Source organism: Pseudophryne corroboree, chromosome 2 (genome assembly GCF_028390025.1).
Source record: "Pseudophryne corroboree isolate aPseCor3 chromosome 2, aPseCor3.hap2, whole genome shotgun sequence".
Lineage (NCBI taxonomy): Eukaryota > Metazoa > Chordata > Amphibia > Anura > Myobatrachidae > Pseudophryne > Pseudophryne corroboree.
The window spans coordinates 299602868-299623213 of NC_086445.1; the positions used below are offsets into that span (position 1 = coordinate 299602868).

Here is a 20346-nt window from a genome sequence, read left to right on the forward strand (position 1 = left end):
AGGCAGGAAAGAATTTGAAGTAGAGGAATTTATCCAACAATTCAAGCAGGTTATTTGTTAGTGCACTATAGATGTAGTTGGTGGTGCAGCTGTTAGTTTGAAATCAGCTGTTAGCTTCTTAATCAGATAGATATTGAGCCTGTGTTATAATCAATACCGTCCATACCTTTATAGCAGACTTGATGTTGTTATATTAAGCTTTTATCGTTAAATGTAATTGGTGGTGCAGCTATTAGTTTGGAATCAGCTGTTAGCTTCTTAATCAGATAGATATTGAGCCTGTGTTATAATCAATACCGTCCATACCTTTATAGCAGACTTGATGTTGTTATATTAAGCTTTTATCGCTATTTAGTATATAATCAACTGTGTATACAAATAAGCAATATGTATACAGCTCCGTCTAGATATCTGAGGATCCACAATACACCACGGATGCGGTACACTCTGTACTCTAATGGATACCTCTCCTCACGATGCTTGTAGGTATAACAACCTTCCAGCCAGTGGCAATGATGCTATGAGCTTAATCTCACTCTCTAGTGTAGAGCCTCGAACGAACGACAGCCACTTCAAACAGCCGCGGCAGCACAGCGTGATAAAACTGCAATTGATCCCGGCTCTCCTCAGCACAGCCAGCGCCGGTACGAGCACTCAGTCACAGCCGCAGCAGATGATGATGTGGTGCTACCACAGTGAGTCCACAAACTCGTTTCTCCGCCTACCCTCCGGCTTTGGCGGCTTCCTCAGTGAATTATTTTTTATGTATGTATTCTATATATGAAATATGAAGTAAAGGCTATATATTTTTTTCATACAACGTGAGAAGCGCTGTCTCATTGTCTGTTCTAGTTTCTTTAAATTTTGGGACAACTGGGATCAGTGTCCCGAGACTAGCTGCTTCCATATTGTAGGTGACAGCGCCAGGTGTATATATTTTTAAATCTTTTCATTCTTAAAGGTGTTGACTGAGTTGGCCATTACACTCAACTCCCTCAGGCAGGGAATTCCAAACACGTATTGTCCTTACCATAAAAAAGCCTTTACGCCGTATTGTGTGGAATCTCCCCTCCTCTAATCTGAGCGAGTGTCCATGAGTTCTCTGTGTTGATCTAACCAAAAACAGGTTCTGCGCAAGATCTGTATATTGTCCCCTTATATATTTGTAAATGTTGATCACGTCCCCTCTTAATCTCCTCTTTTCCAGTGTAAACATGCCTAGTCTTGTAAGCCTTTCCTCATATTCCAGCGCCTCCATACCCTTAATTAGTTTGGTCGCCCGCCTTTGAACCTTTTCTAGCTCCAGGATATCCTTTTTGTAGTAAGGTGACCAGAATTGTACACAGTATTCAAGGTGTGGCCTCACAAGTGATTTATATAACGGGAGTATAATACTCTCGTCCCTAGCATCAATTCCCAGTTTCTCTATCGTCCTAGTGGATGCTGGGGTTCCTGAAAGGACCATGGGGAATAGCGGCTCCGCAGGAGACAGGGCACAAAAAGTAAAGCTTTTCCAGATCAGGTGGTGTGCACTGGCTCCTCCCCCTATGACCCTCCTCCAGACTCCAGTTAGATTTTTGTGCCCGGCCGAGAAGGGTGCAATTCTAGGTGGCTCTCATAAAGAGCTGCTTAGAGAAAGTTTAGCTTTTTTTTATTTTACAGTGATTCCTGCTGGCAACAGGATCACTGCAACGAGGGACAGAGGGGAGAAGAAGTGAACTCACCTGCGTGCAGGATGGATTGGCTTCTTGGCTACTGGACATCAGCTCCAGAGGGACGATCACAGGTACAGCCTGGATGGTCACCGGAGCCGCGCCGCCGGCCCCCTTGCAGATGCTGAAGTAAGAAGAGGTCCAGAATCGGCGGCTGAAGACTCCTGCAGTCTTCTAAAGGTAGCGCACAGCACTGCAGCTGTGCGCCATTTTCCTCTCAGCACACTTCACACGCAGTCACTGAGGGTGCAGGGCGCTGGGGGGGGGCGCCCTGGGAGGCAAATGTAAACCTATATAAAGGCTAAAAATACCTCACATATAGCCCCCAGAGGCTATATGGAGATATTTAACCCCTGCCTGTATTCACAAAATAGCGGGAGACGAGCCCGCCGAAAAAGGGGCGGGGCCTATCTCCTCAGCACACGGCGCCATTTCCTCTCACAGCTCCGCTGGTCAGGACGGCTCCCAGGTCTCTCCCCTGCACTGCACTACAGAAACAGGGTAAAACAGAGAGGGGGGGCAAATTTAATGGCAATATCTTGATATATATAAAGCAGCTATAAGGGAGCACTTATTATAAGGCTATCCCTGTCATATATAGCGCTTTTTGGTGTGTGCTGGCAGACTCTCCCTCTGTCTCCCCAAAGGGCTAGTGGGTCCTGTCTTCGTTTAGAGCATTCCCTGTGTGTCTGCTGTGTGTCGGTACGTGTGTGTCGACATGTATGAGGACGATATTGGTGTGGAGGCGGAGCAATTGCCAAATATGGGGATGTCACCTCCTAGGGGGTCGACACCAGAATGGATGCCTTTATTTATGGAATTACGGGATAGTGTCAACACGCTAAAGCAGTCGTTTGACGACATGAGGCGGCCGGACAATCAATTAGTGCCTGTCCAGGCGCCTCAAACACCGTCAGGGGCTGTAAAACGCCCTTTGCCTCAGTCGGTCGACACAGACCCAGACACAGGCACTGATTCCAGTGGTGACGAATCAACCGTATTTTCCAGTAGGGCCACACGTTATATGATTTTGGCAATGAAGGAGGCGTTACATTTAGCTGATACTACAGGTACCACTAAACAGGGTATTATGTGGGGTGTGAAAAAACTACCTATAGTTTTTCCTGAATCAGAAGAATTAAATGACGTGTGTGATGAAGCGTGGGTTGCCCCTGATAAAAAGCTGATAATTTCAAAGAAATTATTGGCATTATACCCTTTCCCGCCAGAGGTTAGGGAGCGCTGGGAAACACCTCCTAGGGTGGACAAGGCGCTAACACGCTTATCAAAACAAGTGGCGTTACCTTCTCCTGAGACGGCCGCACTTAAAGATCCATCAGATAGGAGGATGGAAAATATCCAAAAAAGTATATACACACATGCAGGTGTTATACTACGACCAGCTATAGCGACTGCCTGGATGTGCAGTGCTGGGGTAGTTTGGTCAGAGTCCCTGATTGAAAATATTGATACCCTGGACAGGGACAATATTTTACTGTCGTTAGAACAAATAAAGGATGCATTTCTTTATATGCGTGATGCACAGAGGGATATCTGCACACTGGCATCACGGGTAAGTGCTATGTCCATTTCGGCCAGAAGAGCTTTATGGACGCGACAGTGGACAGGCGATGCGGATTCAAAACGGCATATGGAAGTTTTGCCGTATAAAGGGGAGGAGTTATTTGGAGTCGGTCTATCAGATTTGGTGGCCACGGCTACAGCCGGGAAATCCACCTTTCTACCTCAAGTCACTCCCCAACAGAAAAAGGCACCGACTTTTCAACCGCAGCCCTTTCGTTCCTTTAAAAATAAGAGAGCAAAGGGCTATTCATATCTGCCACGAGGCAGAGGTCGAGGGAAGAAACAGCAACAGGCAGCTCCTTCCCAGGAACAGAAGCTCTCCCCGGCTTCTACAAAAGCCTCAGCATGACGCTGGGGCTTCTCAAGCGGACTCGGGGACGGTGGGAGGTCGTCTCAAAAATTACAGCGCGCAGTGGGCTCACTCGCAGGTAGATCCCTGGATCCTGCAGATAATATCTCAGGGGTACAGGTTGGAATTAGAGACAGATCCACCTCGCCGTTTCCTGAAGTCTGCTTTACCAACGTCCCCTTCCGAAAGGGAGACGGTTTTGGAAGCCATTCACAAGCTGTACTCTCAGCAGGTGATAGTCAAGGTACCTCTTCTACAACAAGGGAAGGGGTATTATTCCACTCTATTTGTGGTACCGAAGCCGGATGGCTCGGTAAGGCCTATTCTAAATCTGAAGTCCTTGAACCTGTACATAAAGAAGTTCAAGTTCAAGATGGAGTCACTCAGAGCAGTGATAGCGAACCTGGAAGAAAGGGGACTTTATGGTATCCTTGGACATCAAGGATGCGTATCTCCACGTTCCAATTTACCCCTCACACCAGGGGTACCTCAGGTTCGTTGTACAAAACTGTCACTATCAGTTTCAGACGCTGCCGTTTGGTTTGTCCACGGCACCTCGGGTCTTTACAAAGGTAATGGCCGAGATGATGATTCTTCTTCGAAGAAAAGGCGTATTAATTATCCCATACTTGGACGATCTCCTAATAAGGGCAAGGTCCAGAGAACAGCTAGAGATGGGATTAGCAATATCTCAAGAGGTGCTAAAGCAGCACGGATGGATTCTGAATATTCCAAAATCCAAATTAATGCCGACAACTCGTCTGCTGTTCCTAGGGATGATTCTGGACACGGTTCAGAAAAAGGTTTTTCTTCCCGAGGAAAAAGCCAAGGAGTTATCCGACCTGGTCAGGAATCTCCTAAAACCAGGAAAGGTGTCTGTACATCAATGCACGCATCTTCAGATGCACCTGCGGATAACCCTGTCTCCAAGGACAAGGGTATCTCTTCTGTGGTGGTTGCAGAGGGCTCATCTATTGGAGGGCCGCAGATTCGGCATACAGGATTGGATCCTGGTGACCACGGACGCCAGCCTGAGAGGCTGGGGAGCAGTCACACAAGGAAGAAACTTCCAGGGAGTGTGGTCGAGCCTGGAAAAGTCTCTTCACATAAACATTCTGGAACTAAGAGCAATCTACAATGCTCTAAGCCAGGCGGAACCTCTGCTTCAAGGAAGACCGGTGTTGATCCAGTCGGACAACATCACGGCAGTCGCCCATGTAAACAGACAGGGCGGCACAAGAAGCAGGAGTGCAATGGCAGAAGCTGCCAGGATCCTTCGCTGGGCGGAGAATCACGTGATAGCACTGTCAGCAGTGTTCATCCCGGGAGTGGACAACTGGGAAGCAGACTTCCTCAGCAGACACGATCTTCACCCGGGAGAGTGGGGACTTCATCCAGAAGTTTTCCACATGCTAATAAACCGTTGGGAAAGACCAATGGTGGACATGATGGCGTCTCGCCTCAACAAAAAACTGGACAGGTATTGCGCCAGGTCAAGAGATCCGCAGGCAATAGCTGTGGACGCGCTGGTAACACCTTGGGTGTACCAGTCGGTGTATGTGTTTCCTCCTCTGCCTCTCATACCAAAGGTATTGAGAATCATACGGCAAAGCGGAGTAAGAACGATACTAGTGGCTCCGGATTGGCCAAGAAGGTCTTGGTACCCGGAACTTCAAGAGATGGTCACGGACGATCCGTGGCCTCTACCTCTAAGACAGGACCTGCTTCAGCAGGGACCGTGTCTATTCCAAGACTTACCGCGGCTGCGTTTGACGGCATGGCGGTTGAACGCCAGATCCTAAAAGGAAAAGGCATTCCAGAAGAAGTCATTCCTACCTTGATTAAGGCAAGAAAGGAAGTCACCGCGAAGCATTATCACCGCATTTGGCGGAAATATGTTGCGTGGTGCGAGGATCGGAGTGCTCCGACGGAGGAATTTCAACTGGGTCGTTTCCTACATTTCCTGCAATCAGGATTGTCTATGGGTCTCAAATTGGGATCTATTAAGGTTCAAATTTCGGCCCTGTCAATATTCTTCCAAAAAGAATTGGCCTCAGTTCCTGAGGTCCAGACTTTTGTCAAAGGAGTACTGCATATACAGCCTCCTGTGGTGCCTCCGGTGGCACCGTGGGATCTAAATGTAGTTTTAGATTTCCTCAAATCCCATTGGTTTGAACCACTAAAAAATGTGGATTTGAAATATCTCACATGGAAAGTGACTATGTTACTGGCCCTGGCGTCCGCCAGGAGAGTATCTGAACTGGCGGCTTTATCTTATAAAAGCCCTTATTTAATTTTCCATTCGGATAGGGCAGAGCTGCGGACGCGTCCGCATTTTCTCCCTAAGGTGGTATCAGCGTTTCACCTGAACCAGCCTATTGTAGTGCCTGCGGCTACAAGCGACTTGGAGGACTCCAAGTTGTTGGACGTTGTCAGAGCTTTAAAAATATACATTTCAAGGACGGCTGGAGTCAGAAAATCTGACTCGCTGTTTATACTGTATGCACCCAACAAGTTGGGTGCGCCTGCTTCTAAGCAGTCGATTGCTCGTTGGATTTGTAACACAATTCAACTTGCACATTCTGTGGCAGGCCTGCCACAGCCTAAATCTGTTAAGGCCCATTCCACAAGGAAGGTGGGCTCATCTTGGGCGGCTGCCCGAGGGGTCTCGGCATTACAACTCTGCCGAGCAGCTACGTGGTCAGGGGAGAACACGTTTGTAAAATTCTACAAATTTGATACCCTGGCAAAGGAGGACCTGGAGTTCTCTCATTCGGTGCTGCAGAGTCATCCGCACTCTCCCGCCCGTTTGGGAGCTTTGGTATAATCCCCATGGTCCTTTCAGGAACCCCAGCATCCACTAGGACGATAGAGAAAATAAGAATTTACTTACCGATAATTCTATTTCTCGGAGTCCGTAGTGGATGCTGGGCGCCCATCCCAAGTGCGGATTATCTGCAATACTTGTACATAGTTATTGTTAACTAATTCGGGTTATTGTTTAGGGAGCCATCTTTCAGAGGCTCTTCTGTTATCATACTGTTAACTGGGTTTAGATCACAAGTTGTACGGTGTGATTGGTGTGGCTGGTATGAGTCTTACCCGGGATTCAAAATCCTCCCTTATTGTGTACGCTCGTCCGGGCACAGTACCTAACTGGAGTCTGGAGGAGGGTCATAGGGGGAGGAGCCAGTGCACACCACCTGATCTGGAAAAGCTTTACTTTTTGTGCCCTGTCTCCTGCGGAGCCGCTATTCCCCATGGTCCTTTCAGGAACCCCAGCATCCACTACGGACTCCGAGAAATAGAATTATCGGTAAGTAAATTCTTATTTTTATGCATGCTAATATCTTATAGCCTTCTTTGCTGCAGTCCTACTTCGGGTACTACTGCTTAGTTTGCTATCTATGAGGACACCTAAGTCCTTTTCCAGTACAGAATCCCCTAATTTTACCCCATTTAGTAGGTAGGTGTTATTTTTATTCTTGTTACCACAGTGCATTACCTTACACTTGTCTGTATTGAAGCGCATTCTCCATTTTGCTGCCCAAGCTTCTAAGTCATTCTGAAGCGACTCAGCATCCACCTCCGCATTTATAACTTTAAACAATTTGGTATCATCTGCAAAAATTGACACCATGCTCTCTAGACCTTCTGTTAGGTCGTTAATGAAAATATTGAACAATAGCGGTCCTAATACTGAGCCTTGCGGCACACCACTTAGCACTTCAGTCCAAGTTGAAAAAGATCCATTAACCACAACGCGCTGCTCCCTATTATCTAACCAGTTTTTGACCCAAGTGCATATTGTGCTTCCTAGCCCTGATTCTTGTAGCTTGTACATAAGTCTCATGTGTGGTACAGTATTGAACGCTTTGGCAAAGTCTAAAAAGATTACATCCACGTCTTTACCCTGATCTAGGTTTGCGCTTACTGTTTCATAAAAGCCAAGTAAGTTGATCTGATAGGATCTGTCCTTCATAAACCCATGTTGATTCCTTTTAATGACCTTATTGACTTCAAGGAACTTCTGAATACTATCTCTTAGAATACCTTCCAATACTTTCCCCACTATAGATGTAAGACTAACTGGTCTATAATTACCTGGTTCAGCTTTACTTCCCTTTTTGAATATAGGCACTACTTCCGCTATACGCCAGTCTTTGGGAACCATACCTGATATTACTGAATCCTTAAAGATCAAAAATAGCGGTTTTGCAAGTTCAGAATGAAGCTCCATTAGAACCCTTGGGTGAATGCCATCGGGACCTGGTGACTTATTAGTCTTTAAATGTTTTAATCGGTCACAGACTACTTCCTCGCTTAAATAAGTACCTATCAGTGGGATATTATCATTATTGAGATTATATGTTAGTCCCTGAATTGGGTCCTCTCTAGTAAATACTGTTGAAAAAAACTCATTTAGTGTGTCCGCTATGTCATTATCATTTTTGCTTAAGACTCCCAACTTGTCTTTTAAAGGGCCTATACTCTCCTTCTTTAATCTCTTGCTATTAATGTATTTAAAGAATTTTTTGGGATTCGCTTTGCTTTCCTTTGCTACTAGTTTTTCAGTTTCTACTTTAGCCGCTCTTATTTCCTTTTTGCATATTTTGTTACATTCCTTATAGTGCTGAAATGACTCTGCTTCCCCGTCAGATTTGTATTTTTTAAATGCTCGCCTTTTCTTGCCCATAAGTTCCTTAATCTTTTTGTTAAGCCACATCGGTTTATGATTTTTATTCCTTTTTTTGCTGCTCGTAGGAATAAATTTGAGTGTATTTTTAGCTAGCAGGAATTTTAGTACCTCCCATTTCTCCGTAGTATTTTTTCCTAAAAACAAACCTTCCCATTCAATATCCCTGAAAAATACCCTCATCTTTTCAAAATTTGCTTTGCTAAAGTTTAGAGTCCTAGTTGAGCCAGTATAGGGCTGTTTATGGAAACTGATATTGAATGTGACCATATTGTGGTAGCTGTTTCCTATGGGTTCCCCTACTATAATACCTGATACCAAATCCCCATTGTTTGTTAATACCAGGTCTAAGATTGCATTGTACCTAGTTAGGTCCTCAATTAGTTGAACTAAGTAGTTATCATTAAGTGTGTTTAAAAACATATTGCCCCTAGCAGTATCACATGAATCGTTTTTCCAGTTTATCTCTGGATAGTTAAAATCTCCCATCACTACTATGTCTCCTACTCTTGCTGCTCTTTCAATTTGCAATACCTCATCAGATGCGTTAATACCAGGCGGCCTATAGCATACACCCAATACTAACTTTTTTTATTCCTTTTTCCCCGCATGCAATTTCTACCCATAATGTCTCGACAGTGTCTACAGTCCCCTCCTGAATATCTTCCCGTATATCAGGTTTTAAAAACGGCGTTACGTAAAGACACACCCCTTTTTATTTAGTCTGTCTCTCCTAAACAGTGTATAGCCCTCTAGATTGACTGTCCAATCATGAGATTCGTCCCACCAAGTTTCAGTAATGCCTATAATATCATACTGTTTGCTTGCTGCAAGTATTTCTAGTTCACCCTTTTTACCAGTAATGCTTCTGGCATTTACATACATACAACTAAGATAAGTATTTTCCCTTGCATTAGGGACATCTTTCACCTTATGTAGCAAAGATGACCTGTAATCATCATTGGTTAGTGCTTTGGTAAAATCTCTTTTAGTACCCATGTTAGTAACCTTACCACCTGCTCTTACCCTCCCCCCAACTTCTCCCCCATTTTGTTTACTACCGTCATCCCCACTATTCACACTGCATGACCCGTAGTTTCTAGCTAAACCCTCCCCCCAGGCTCCTAGTTTAAAATCTCCTCCAACCTTCTAACCATCCTTCCCCCCTGCACCGCTGCCCCCACCTCAGTCAGGTGCAATCCGTCACGACAAAAGAGATGGCGCCTGACTGAGAAGTCCGCCCTGTGTTCCAGGAACACAAACCCCTCTTTCCTGCACCAATCCCTAAGCCACACATTTACCTCCCTAATCTCCCTCTGCCTCCCTGGACTAGCGCGTGGCACGGGTAATAATTCAGAGAATATTACCTTAGATGTCCTTGCCTTCAGTTTCTTTCCTAAGTCCCTTTAGTCTTTCTTAAAATCCCACCTTCCGCTAACTTTGTCATTGGTGCCAGCGTGCACCAAGACCGCCGGGTCTTTCCCAGCCCCTCCCAACAATCTATCTACCCGGTCCGCGATGTGCCGTACCCGAGCACCCGGGAGACAACAGATTGTATGGTGATCACGGTCCCGGTAGCAGATTGCCCTATCTGCCTTCCTGATGATAGAATCCCCTACCACCACCATCTGATTAGGTACCTCACTATCTTTTATCCCAACCGCGCCAGAGGGACCGCTCCTCTGGATGCTAGAGGGAGCAGTCTCCTCCGGCACCGTCATTTCTTCACTATCATCCTCCGATTCCTCGTCCAGTCGGGCAAATTTGTTCGGGTTTGATAGTTCGGAGATGTCGAGCCTCCCCCTCTTTTTCTTCCTTCTAACTGTGACCCAGCTGGCTACCTGATCATCATCCTCTTCTACCAGTGACCCCTCCCGCAACTCCTCCACCGTTCTGTCTAAACTTTGCTCGAGATTGTGAATCTCCCTCAGTCGCGTAACGGTTTGCTCTAGATCAGTTACCTGGGCTTCCAGGGCAACCGTTCGCACACACCTCGTGCAGATGTTATCACACTGGGCCGGTAGCTCCAGGTGTGCATACATCTTGCACGACATGCACTGAGTGAGGTCCCCAATCACAGCCCCTCCCATATTGTTTGTAAGGTCTAACTCCCTGTTACTCTCAAAGAAAAAGCAGCAAAAATAAAAAGTAGCAGCAAAAATAAAAAGTATACTGCGAGGGGACTTGCTGTCAGTATTCCGGCAGACGGGATGCCACTGTCTGTATACTGACAGCCGGCAACTCGTCTGCCGGTATATCATACCGGATCTGTTACATTTATACAGTGTGATGTATAGATTGCTGATGCATGGTGTGCATTATAGATGTACAGACCTGTGGAAATGTAGTTTCTGATTTTGCAGCAGTTTGATTGTTTTTGAATTGCTCTTAGATGCTTAGAGACCTTGTATTGATTTGCTGTTTATGTTGCTGCACAGTGAAGGTACACATAGAGCCCATAGCAACTGGACAAATGTGCTTTTATTTTCTGAACTGTCCTTGTAAAGTGACAGATTGTGAATGGCTTGTATTTAAACGTGACGCATTCATACACACAAAACTATAACTGATATAAGTGTATCATAGCATGCTTGATATATTGTCCTTGTGTATTGTAGCCGTCTTAATTGTTCTTTTATGTGGTCTTATCTCTCCTCCTGCTGATCACTGTGTTCTTTGCCTCTAATTATGGCTCCTGATTGTTGTTGGAACAATGCGACATACGTTTTTTCTCTGGATAAAAATGTGTCTGTTTCTGAGGACAGACTGTGATTCTTTTTATAAAACCATGTTTGTTTTTTTACCACTGCTCAAATCTTAATTATTTAAACCAGAGTTTCCCTAATTCCACCATTACAGTCTAGGCTTTAAGGATGTCCATGCTGGAACCCAGATAACTTAAATAGTACCTCATTCACTTTGTTTTAACCATCTTTCTGCTGCGGGGTACACTGGGCTCCACAAAGATTAACATCGGGGGGGGGTAGAGTAGGATCTTGATCTGAGGCACCAACAGGCTCAAAGCTTTGACTGTTCCCAAGATGCACAGCGCCGCCTCCTCTATAACCCCGCCTCTGTGCACAGGAGCTCAGTTTGTAAGTTGGTGCCATGCAGTAAGCAGGCATTCAACAGGGGGGCTGCTCCTGCAGCCCATATTATAAGCTATTTCAGAAGAAAAGAAGAAATCTTAAGACTTCAAGGGCTGCAACTTACTGAATGTCAAATAGACATCCTCTGCTGCAGCTCCATCACTCCCCCAGCGGTGCTGTATACTCCCGCGCCCTGGTTGCCGGGTAACTACAGCGGAAGCTCCGGTGTTCTTCTTGGTCAGTCACACACACCCGCCGCTGCCCTCCGGGATCGTGTGTCCGCAGGTACAAGGGGAGGTGAGGGGTCTCTTTGGCCCGCTTTTATCTCGATGCGGCCATGGACACTGTAAAGGGCAGCCGCTCCACTAGCCATCGGGACACAGGGCACAGGTGGGGGCTTTTCTCTCTATAAAGACCTGTGTTTGTACAGCCCGCAGTGCCCGGTGGGGAAGCCAGTTCTAAGGTCAAATCCATATACACGGCTTCAGGGGCGATACTACGTCCTACTGTTGCCTGTGCATGGATTTCCAAAGCTATAGTAAAGTGGTCAGGCACGTTACTTGAGGATTTGGATACAATGGATAAAAGTGATGTTGAATTGTTTTTACGTAACATTCAGGATTCTGCAGGATTTATGGTGGAATCCATGAAAGACCTGGGTTCAATGGCTTTAGGAATATCTTTCATGTCGGTCTCAGCTAGTCTGCCGGCACGGAATCCAGGAGAGGTGTGGAGACCCTACCCTACACAGGTCAGGCTCTCTTTGGGGTAGCGTTGGGTGCGTGGATCACCACGGCTACAGCGAGTAAGTCACCTTTTCTCCCCTCAGCTGCACCTGCTACGAAGAAAACGTTTTTTTCAGCTGCATCACAGTCCTTTCCAGTTACTAAAACAAGAAAGGCCGAACCATCCAACACCACCTTTAGAGGAGGCCGACCAAAATCTAAGAAACCTGCTGCTGCGGATTCCCAGGAACAGAGGCCTGCTTCATGACTGTGGACCGCACGGCCCGGAAGTAGGGTGGGTGGGGGCGAGACTCAGACATTACAGTCACGTCTGGGTGTCGTCCGGCCTGGATACCTGGGTAAAAGATATTGTCCCAGGGGTACTGGCTGGAATTTCAGGATCTCCCTCCTCACCAGTTCTTCAAATCAGGCTTGCCAGCTTTGCCGGCAGACAGGGTTACCCTACAGGGAGCCATCCAGAAATTGGTGGAGGCACAAGTTATTGTACCAGTTCCTCCCCAGATGCAAAACAAAGGTTACTATTCGAACCTTTTCGTGGTACCGAAACCGGAAACCGAAAACTTAAAATCACTAAACCCCTTTCTGAGGGAGTTCAAGTTTAAAATGGAGTCTCTAAGGGCGGTGATATCAGGTCTGGAGGAGGGGGAATTCCTGGTATTCCTGGATATCGAGGATGCGTACCTCCACATTCCGATTTGGCAGCCGCATAAAGTATATCTCCGATTCGTACTGTTGGACTGTCATTTTCAATTCCAGGCCCTGCCATTCGGCCTCTCCACAGCACCGAGGGTATTCACCAAGGTGAATGCGGAAATGATGGTTCTCCTCCGCAGACAGGGGGTGAACATAATTCCATATCTGGACGATTTGCTAATAAAGGCATCGTCCAAGGAGAAGCTGTTACAGTCCATAGCTCTCACAACCCAACTTCTCAAGGAACATTGTTGGATCCTGAATCTTCCAAAATCACATTTGGAACCAACCAGGAGGTTGTCCTTTCTGGGAATGATCCTCGACATGGAAGTGCAGAGGGTGTTTCTTGCAGAGGAAAAAGCGTTGGTGATACAAACAATCGTCCGGGATGTCTGATGCCAGCCCGGGTGTCAGTTCATCCCGGGTGTCAGTTCATCAGTGCATTCGCCTTCTGGGGAAGATGGTGGCCTCTTACGAGGCTCTGCAGTATGGGAGATTTCATGCTCGGTCCTTCCAACTGGATCTCCTGGACAAATGGTCGGGATCTCATCTGCACATGCACCAGAGAATACGACAGTCGCCAAAGGCCAGGATCTCACTCCTCTGGTGGCTGCAATTACCTCACCTTCTGGAGGGCCGCAGGTTCGGGATTCAGGACTGGATCCTTCTAACCACGGATGCAAGTCATCAGGGCTGGGGCGCAGTCACTCAAGCGGAAACCTTCCAAGGAAGGTGGTCAAGTCTGGAAGCCGGCCTGCTGATAAACATTCTGGAATTAAGAGCCATTTACAACGGGCTTCTCCAAATGGCCCATCTTCTGAGAAATTGGGCCATTCAAGTGCAGTCGGACAATGTAATGACAGTGGCTTACATAAACCGACAGGGCGAAACGAAGAGCAGAGCTGCAATGTCAGAGGTAACAAGAATCATCCTCTGGACAGAAAAACACGCGTTGGCACTGTCAGCAATCTTCATTCCGGGAGTAGACAACTGGGAAGCGGACTTCCTCAGCAGACACGATCTCCATCCATCCGGAGGTGTTCACGGAGGTGACAAGTCTTTGGGGTGTACCTCAAATAGACATGATGACCTCTCGTCTCAACAAGAAGCTTCGGCGGTATTGTTCCAGGTCGAAGGACCCACAAGCCATGGCGGTGGACGCCCTAGTGACTCCGTGGGTGTTCCAGTCGGTGTCTGTTTCCTCCACTTCCACTCATTCCAAGACTTCTAAAAATCATAAGGAGAACAAAAGTTCAGGCAATCCTCATTGCTCTGGACTGGCCAAGAAGGGCTTTGCACGCAGATCTACTGCTAGATCAGCCGAGGCATCTTCCTCTTCGGGAGGACCTGCTGCAGCAGGGGCCGTTCGCGTATCAAGACTTACCGCGGCTACGTTTGACGGCATGGAGGTTGAACGCCAGATACTAGCTCGGAAGGGCATTCTGGACAAAGTCATTCCTTCCCTAATACAGGCTAGGAAAGGAGTAACATCTAAACATTACCATCGCATTTGGAAAAAATACGTGTCTTGTTGTGAATCCAAGAGGTTTCCTACGGTGCAGTTTAAACTTGGACGGTTTCTTTTCTTCCTCCAAGCAGGTGTGGATATGGGCCTGAGGTTAGGTTCCGTAAAGGTCCAGATTTCGGCCCTGTCCATTTTCTTCCAGAAACAGTTGGCTGCCCTCCCTGAAGTACAGACCTTTTTGAAGGGAGTTCTGCACATCCAGCCTCCCTTTGTGCCGCCTACGGCGCCCTGGCATCTTAACGTGGTGTAGCAGTTCCTCCAGTCGGACTGGTTTGAGCCTCTACAGGAGGTTGAGGTCAAGTTTTTCACGTGGAAGGCTGTCACTTTGTTGGCCTTGGCTTCTGCTAGGCGTGTGTCAGAGTTGGGCGCTTTGTCATGTAAAAGCCCCTACTTGATCTTCCATGAAGATAGAGCTGATCTCAGGACACGTCCGCAGTTCCTTCCGAAGGTTGTGTCGGCATTTCATATCAACCAACCTATTGTGGTGCCAGTTGCTACTGACTCCTCAATTTCATCAAAGTCCTTGGATGTTGTAAGGGCTGTGAAAATCTTTGTGGGGAGGACTGCTCGTCACAGAAAATCGGACTGTCTGTTTGTCGTGTATGATCCCAAGAAAATTGGGTGTCCTGCTTCTAAGCAGATGATCTCTCGCTGGATCAGGTTCACTATCCAGCATGCGTATTCCACAGCAGGCCTGCTGTGTCCTACGTCTGTTAAGGCCCACTCTATTCGTAAGGTGGGTTCTTCCTGGGCAGCTGCCCGGGGTGTCTCGGCTTTACAACTATGCCTAGCGGCTACTTGGTCGGGGTCGAACACGTTCGCAAAGTTCTACAAGTTTGATACTTTGGCCTCTGAGGACCTGAAGTTTGGTCAATCGGTTCTGCAGGAGCCTCCGCGCTCTCCCTCACATTCTGGGAGCTTTGGTAAATCCCCATGGTACTAATGTAGACCCCAGCATCCTCTAGGATGTAAGAGAAAATAAGATTTTAATTACCTACCGGTAAGTCGTTTTCTCGTAGTCCGTAGAGGATGCTGGGCGGCTGCCCAGTGCTTCGTGATCCTTCCAGTGGTTACTTAGTTCAGTACTGCTTAGTTCTTGGTAAGTACTGCTTCGTTGGTAAGTAATATTGTTCAGCCGTTCCTGATGTTTCAAGCTAGTTATCTTGGTTTGCCTTGTGTGCGAGCTGGTGTGAATCTCGCCATTATCTGTGTAAAATCCTTCTCTCGAAGATGTCAGTCTCCTCGGGCACAGTTTCTAGACTGAGTCTGGTAGGAGGGGCATAGAGGGAGGTCAGCCCACACTCTCAAACTCTTAAAGTGCCAATGGCTTCTAGTGGACCCATCTATAACCCATGGTACTAATGTGGACTCCAGCATCCTCTACGGACTACGAGAAAAGTATTTACCGGTAGGTAATTAAAATCCTATTATTTAATTATTTAAAAAAAACCATTTTTTTAAATATATTACATTTTTTTATTTTTTTTACAATTTTATGAACGTTTTTGAAGGGAAAAAACGTCAGTTAACTGGTTAACAGGCAAAGCTAGAAGATGTTAATAAACCTTTACAAGATATAAAATCTTGTAAATCTGGTAGGGAGATCTAATCTATTTCAGTGAGGAGTTTTACAAGCCATTTAAACAAACTAGTTGCTAGCTAGACAAGAGCAATGGATAGCAGTCAATGGCTCCTTAGTATTTCTAAATGATGCAACCTTTTATCAACGTTCAGTATGGGACACCGGCGGTCACATGACCGACACTGAGTATGCTGACAGGGGATGGGGTAATTATTTTTCCCCTCCCCTTGCCACTACTCGAACCCTAACCTGCCTGAGGTGGCAGCTAGGGATAAGATACAGGAGGTGGTGGGTATGGCTACCCCCCTTTCCCCCTTCTAGTGCCGGGTTTCCGGCATCTGTCACGTGACCGCTGGCATCTCGACTGCCAGGAATGCTAAACGCATCCTCTTAAAACACCCCAGTTGTGAATGGAGAGGTAGGGAATTCCACCTTGCACAATAATATGAGTTCGTAAAGGGGGCTTTCTGATGACCTTTTATAAAGAGCATTGCAAAAGAAGGAATACAAATAACTTCTTTTGTACACTATGTCAGGTTTATAGTTTATCATTTTACCTTGTAGTTTTTGTCTGCATCTATGAGAATTGTATCAATTGAGCACACACAAACATAGCATTTCATGTTTATTTTTGTTAGTCACAGACTGATGTGTCATTTCTATAGCATGAGTATTCTAAATAGACCTAATGCTGTATGGAAAAGGTGACTTTGGGATGCGGCTGATTGTTTGCTATGTGTGCATATGTTTAGCTCAGGTCTCCTCACTAGGCTACATAAATACACATTTAATGATGCTGAAAAGAAATAGCTTCTGACTCTCTTGCTATGGCCCCTGCCTCCACCTCACTAGTTTATGGCTCTATTCAATCAGATTTTTGCATGCATGTCACACAGCTAACTAGAAGAGAGATGCTACTAATGTAGCTAGGCGGAAAAGCCATCCTAAATCAGAAATCTCACCCATCGCCAAATGCATTTTATATTGTCTAATGCATTTCCAATATGATCTCCTTATAGTGCATATAAATTACTAGGAATACTTCACCAAAGTTTCATATATTTCTATTGCGAGCTGCAATTTATTTTCCTCCAGCCTTTTCTCTCTCTTCTAAATAGGGTTGTCACATTGGTTGGATACTCAAATAACCTGTAAGTGTGTTCTATAACAGTGTGTATGGTATTTGCAGCTGTGCATAGTAAGTTGTTGTTAGCGGATTCTGCTCTTGCAGGTAACAGGATTTTTATTGCAGAATGATGACAGCTAGGAACTGTATGCACAACTAGACAAACTGAGATATTCATGGAAATGGTAACACAAGTGTTCTAAATTGTCATAGATATTAAAATGTGGAAATTGTCCGTTCTCTAGTGATGCACTAGGACTTGAATCTTCTAATAATAATTGTTTTTTAAGAGTTGCGTGTATTAATTTGTGTGTGCGCAATTCTTCTAACTGCCAGCTAAATGTCCTATTGCCTGTTTTGGTTGCTTTGTAATATGCTTGTAAAAGTCCTGTATTGATGTTTGCTATGTTCACACAGGCTACAGATGATGTAAGAATGTCATTTCATGGGATATTACAACTTTTTTCCTTGGCTTATAACAGGGCTCGACAAATCCTGGGGACCAGTTCGCCATGACTCCTAGATTTTGCTGTCTGGCAACCAGATTATGCAGTGAGAGAGTAAGCAGATCCTCGTCAGCCCCAGGGAGATTTGTGGGCATGCCTGCATTGCGGCGGCTGTTTCATGCACAAGAGTGCATGTGCAATGTGCCCGTCCCAGCCTGCACTGTCTGCTGTCTCCAAACTCCGGCTGCATAGAGCTCTCCGATAAGAGGTTTCAATCATGGCCGGGGATTGTGACTTCGGAGGGGGTAGTGATGTGGCCACAGAAGGGGATTATTTGCCGGGGTGTTGGGTGCGGAGGGCTGGTTTACCTAGGGTATCCCCTTAGTTGTGTGGCAGTGGGGGTTGATTGCCCCGTTGGTGTAAGCTGCTGATTAATGTGGCCATGGGGGAAGGGGTGGTTGTTTGCCAGGGGGATTGCTGCACATTACAGCAATTGCCTTGGGGTATCCGGTGGGTGGAGAGAAAGCTACTCAGTCATGTGGCTGGGTGGGGGTTCAGTTATATGTTTTTCTTTTGGGAACAGTGGTCTGGCTCCTACACTTTTCCTGGCTCCTAGATTTAAAAATGAAAATGTCAAAACCTGGCGTATACAGTAATATTATTTGTTTAGGGTTACCTGTTTTTTTTTTTGCACAACAAACTCTAGGACGCTGCTCTTTTTTGCTAGGATAACTATATTATCAATGCTATTTTAGAACAAATGCATATGTGCAGTTTTTGGCTAAATCAAGTGCTAAAACTCTGCAAGACTAACTAAAACTCTACTTTCAGTCCATAAATCCCCAATCACATAGTTTATTTATTTTTACTTTTTTTTTTTTAAACCCTTTTTAGATTTGTGCTGATAAGAATGACTGCTTCTGACTGCCATGTTTGCACTGTGTTCAGGTCAAACTGAGCCACATTTGTGAATAGAGGAAAGGAGAGGTAGCAAGTACTTGGACTTGGCCTGCCTCCCTTTACCTCTGTCATCCTGACTTGTTAAACATAAGTAAGCGTGTCACTTTTATGTGTAGATCATCTTATGTGCATATACGTTTGGCCTGTTTTTTTCTGCATTGAAGTGCAAATTTGCAGATATTACTGTATGTAACACTTAAACAGTTTTGGAGTTTTTCTAAGTCACGGCAAGAACACAAGGTTTAATAAGAATTATATGCGGCATGTGTATATTCTACGCGTCTGCAGCTATATCTGCATACAAAATGCTACGTTATAGTGTAATCTAGGAAAACACTCTAGCGTAGCATTTTGTATACAGATGCCGCATATAATTTTAATCAGCAAAGGTGCTTGTGCGTCCTATTCACATCGTTTTACGAATAAGATGGATTTTAATGGAAAAAGTAGCAGGAAAAGACAATTGGCGCTACCAAGCCATGGCACCCGAGCTTGCATCCCTAACTGCTCCTTCTACTGCTGCACTTGCACATCTTTGCTTGTAGCCCCGTAGGTCTGCAGTGAGTCTGCAGTACCGTAAGTGCAGCATAAAGATGAACTTACTCGCACCCGTGAATTCATTGTGGGGAATCAGGTCCCATCCTTAGGGTATTCAGACTGCTTCCTTTCAGTCACAATTTGTGTCCCTGCTTTTGGGACTCTGTACGGCGATTTTCAATATCATTACTTCTCTGTTCTGCATTAATTTTTTTTTTTCAGTAATTTCATTTGTAATTTGTTAGGATGTGAATGAGGCTAGCCAGTATTTTAGGAGTGAAATGTAGAGCATGTACTGTAGGCAGCATTTAGCAGTGGCACAAATACAGAATTTCCTGCTAAAGTTGGTACGTAGTGTTTTTCTGGGAACTTGTAAATGCCCGTATTGGGTAAAAACATGTGGATGCTATAGTCTAAATGGCTAACCAGTCATTGTACTTGCACAAATAATAATGCTCTTCTATTGCAATTTATTTTACTGTTTTTGTAAATTGTGTTGGCGCAAACATAAGGGGAAACATGATAATGTTTAAAAGTCCGATTATACATTGTATTAGTAATGTGTTAACATCAAAGGCTTTAAATACTTCATTATGTTAATAGGATTCAATTGTTTTCTTTCTTATTGTCATTAAACCGTAAAGCACAACAGATTATGCTGGTTCTATATAAATAAATGTAAATATATAATACTGACACCAGAATTTATTTATTTTTTACAGAGTTTATCCAAACACAGTAGAAGCAATATTGGGACGGAAGGGGGACCTCCACCATTTGTGCCTTTTGGACAGGTAGGGTTTTACTCAGTTGTATACTAACAGTCACTGATGTTCTCATGTGTACTGCTTGTAAGTTTACTGTACCCATACAACATATGTGATCTAACACACAGGTTTTCACACTCATCCTCATAACTTTTCTACTGTTGCAGTGACGGGCACCCTGATACACTTCAGGTGCCTCATTGGTGGCACTCTAACCTTCAATATTGCTGCATTACACTTATTGGTAGTTTTAATTTCAATCCTTGCAGAGTCCTCTATCTGTAATTACATGTCAGCAGGTATTTTGGACAAATGTTAACACCTATAAATTTGGCCACATACACCAGTGGTTCCCAAACTCTGTCTTTAAGGATCACTAGCAGTTCATGTTTTCCCCTTGGCCAGTATACATTTAAAGCGGTGATCACATTAGGTTTCCAGGAGCAATAGCATCAGAAATCTGGGAGTCCCTGGAAAAAGCTTTTAAGCATGCGATTCTTGATACTCTATTAAAGAGAGACACTGACTGAGAAA

At 45.3% G+C, this 20346-nt stretch overlaps 1 protein-coding gene across 1 annotated transcript in view; it reads left to right on the forward strand.

Annotated features, from left to right (window-relative positions):
• Window positions 1-20346, forward strand: part of TDRD3 (tudor domain containing 3) — a 642579-nt gene that overhangs the window by 440244 nt on the left and 181989 nt on the right. The window contains exon 6 of the mRNA XM_063952911.1: window positions 19768-19839. Within this exon, the coding sequence (XP_063808981.1) occupies window positions 19768-19839 (72 nt within the window). The remainder of the gene's footprint in view (window positions 1-19767; window positions 19840-20346) is intronic.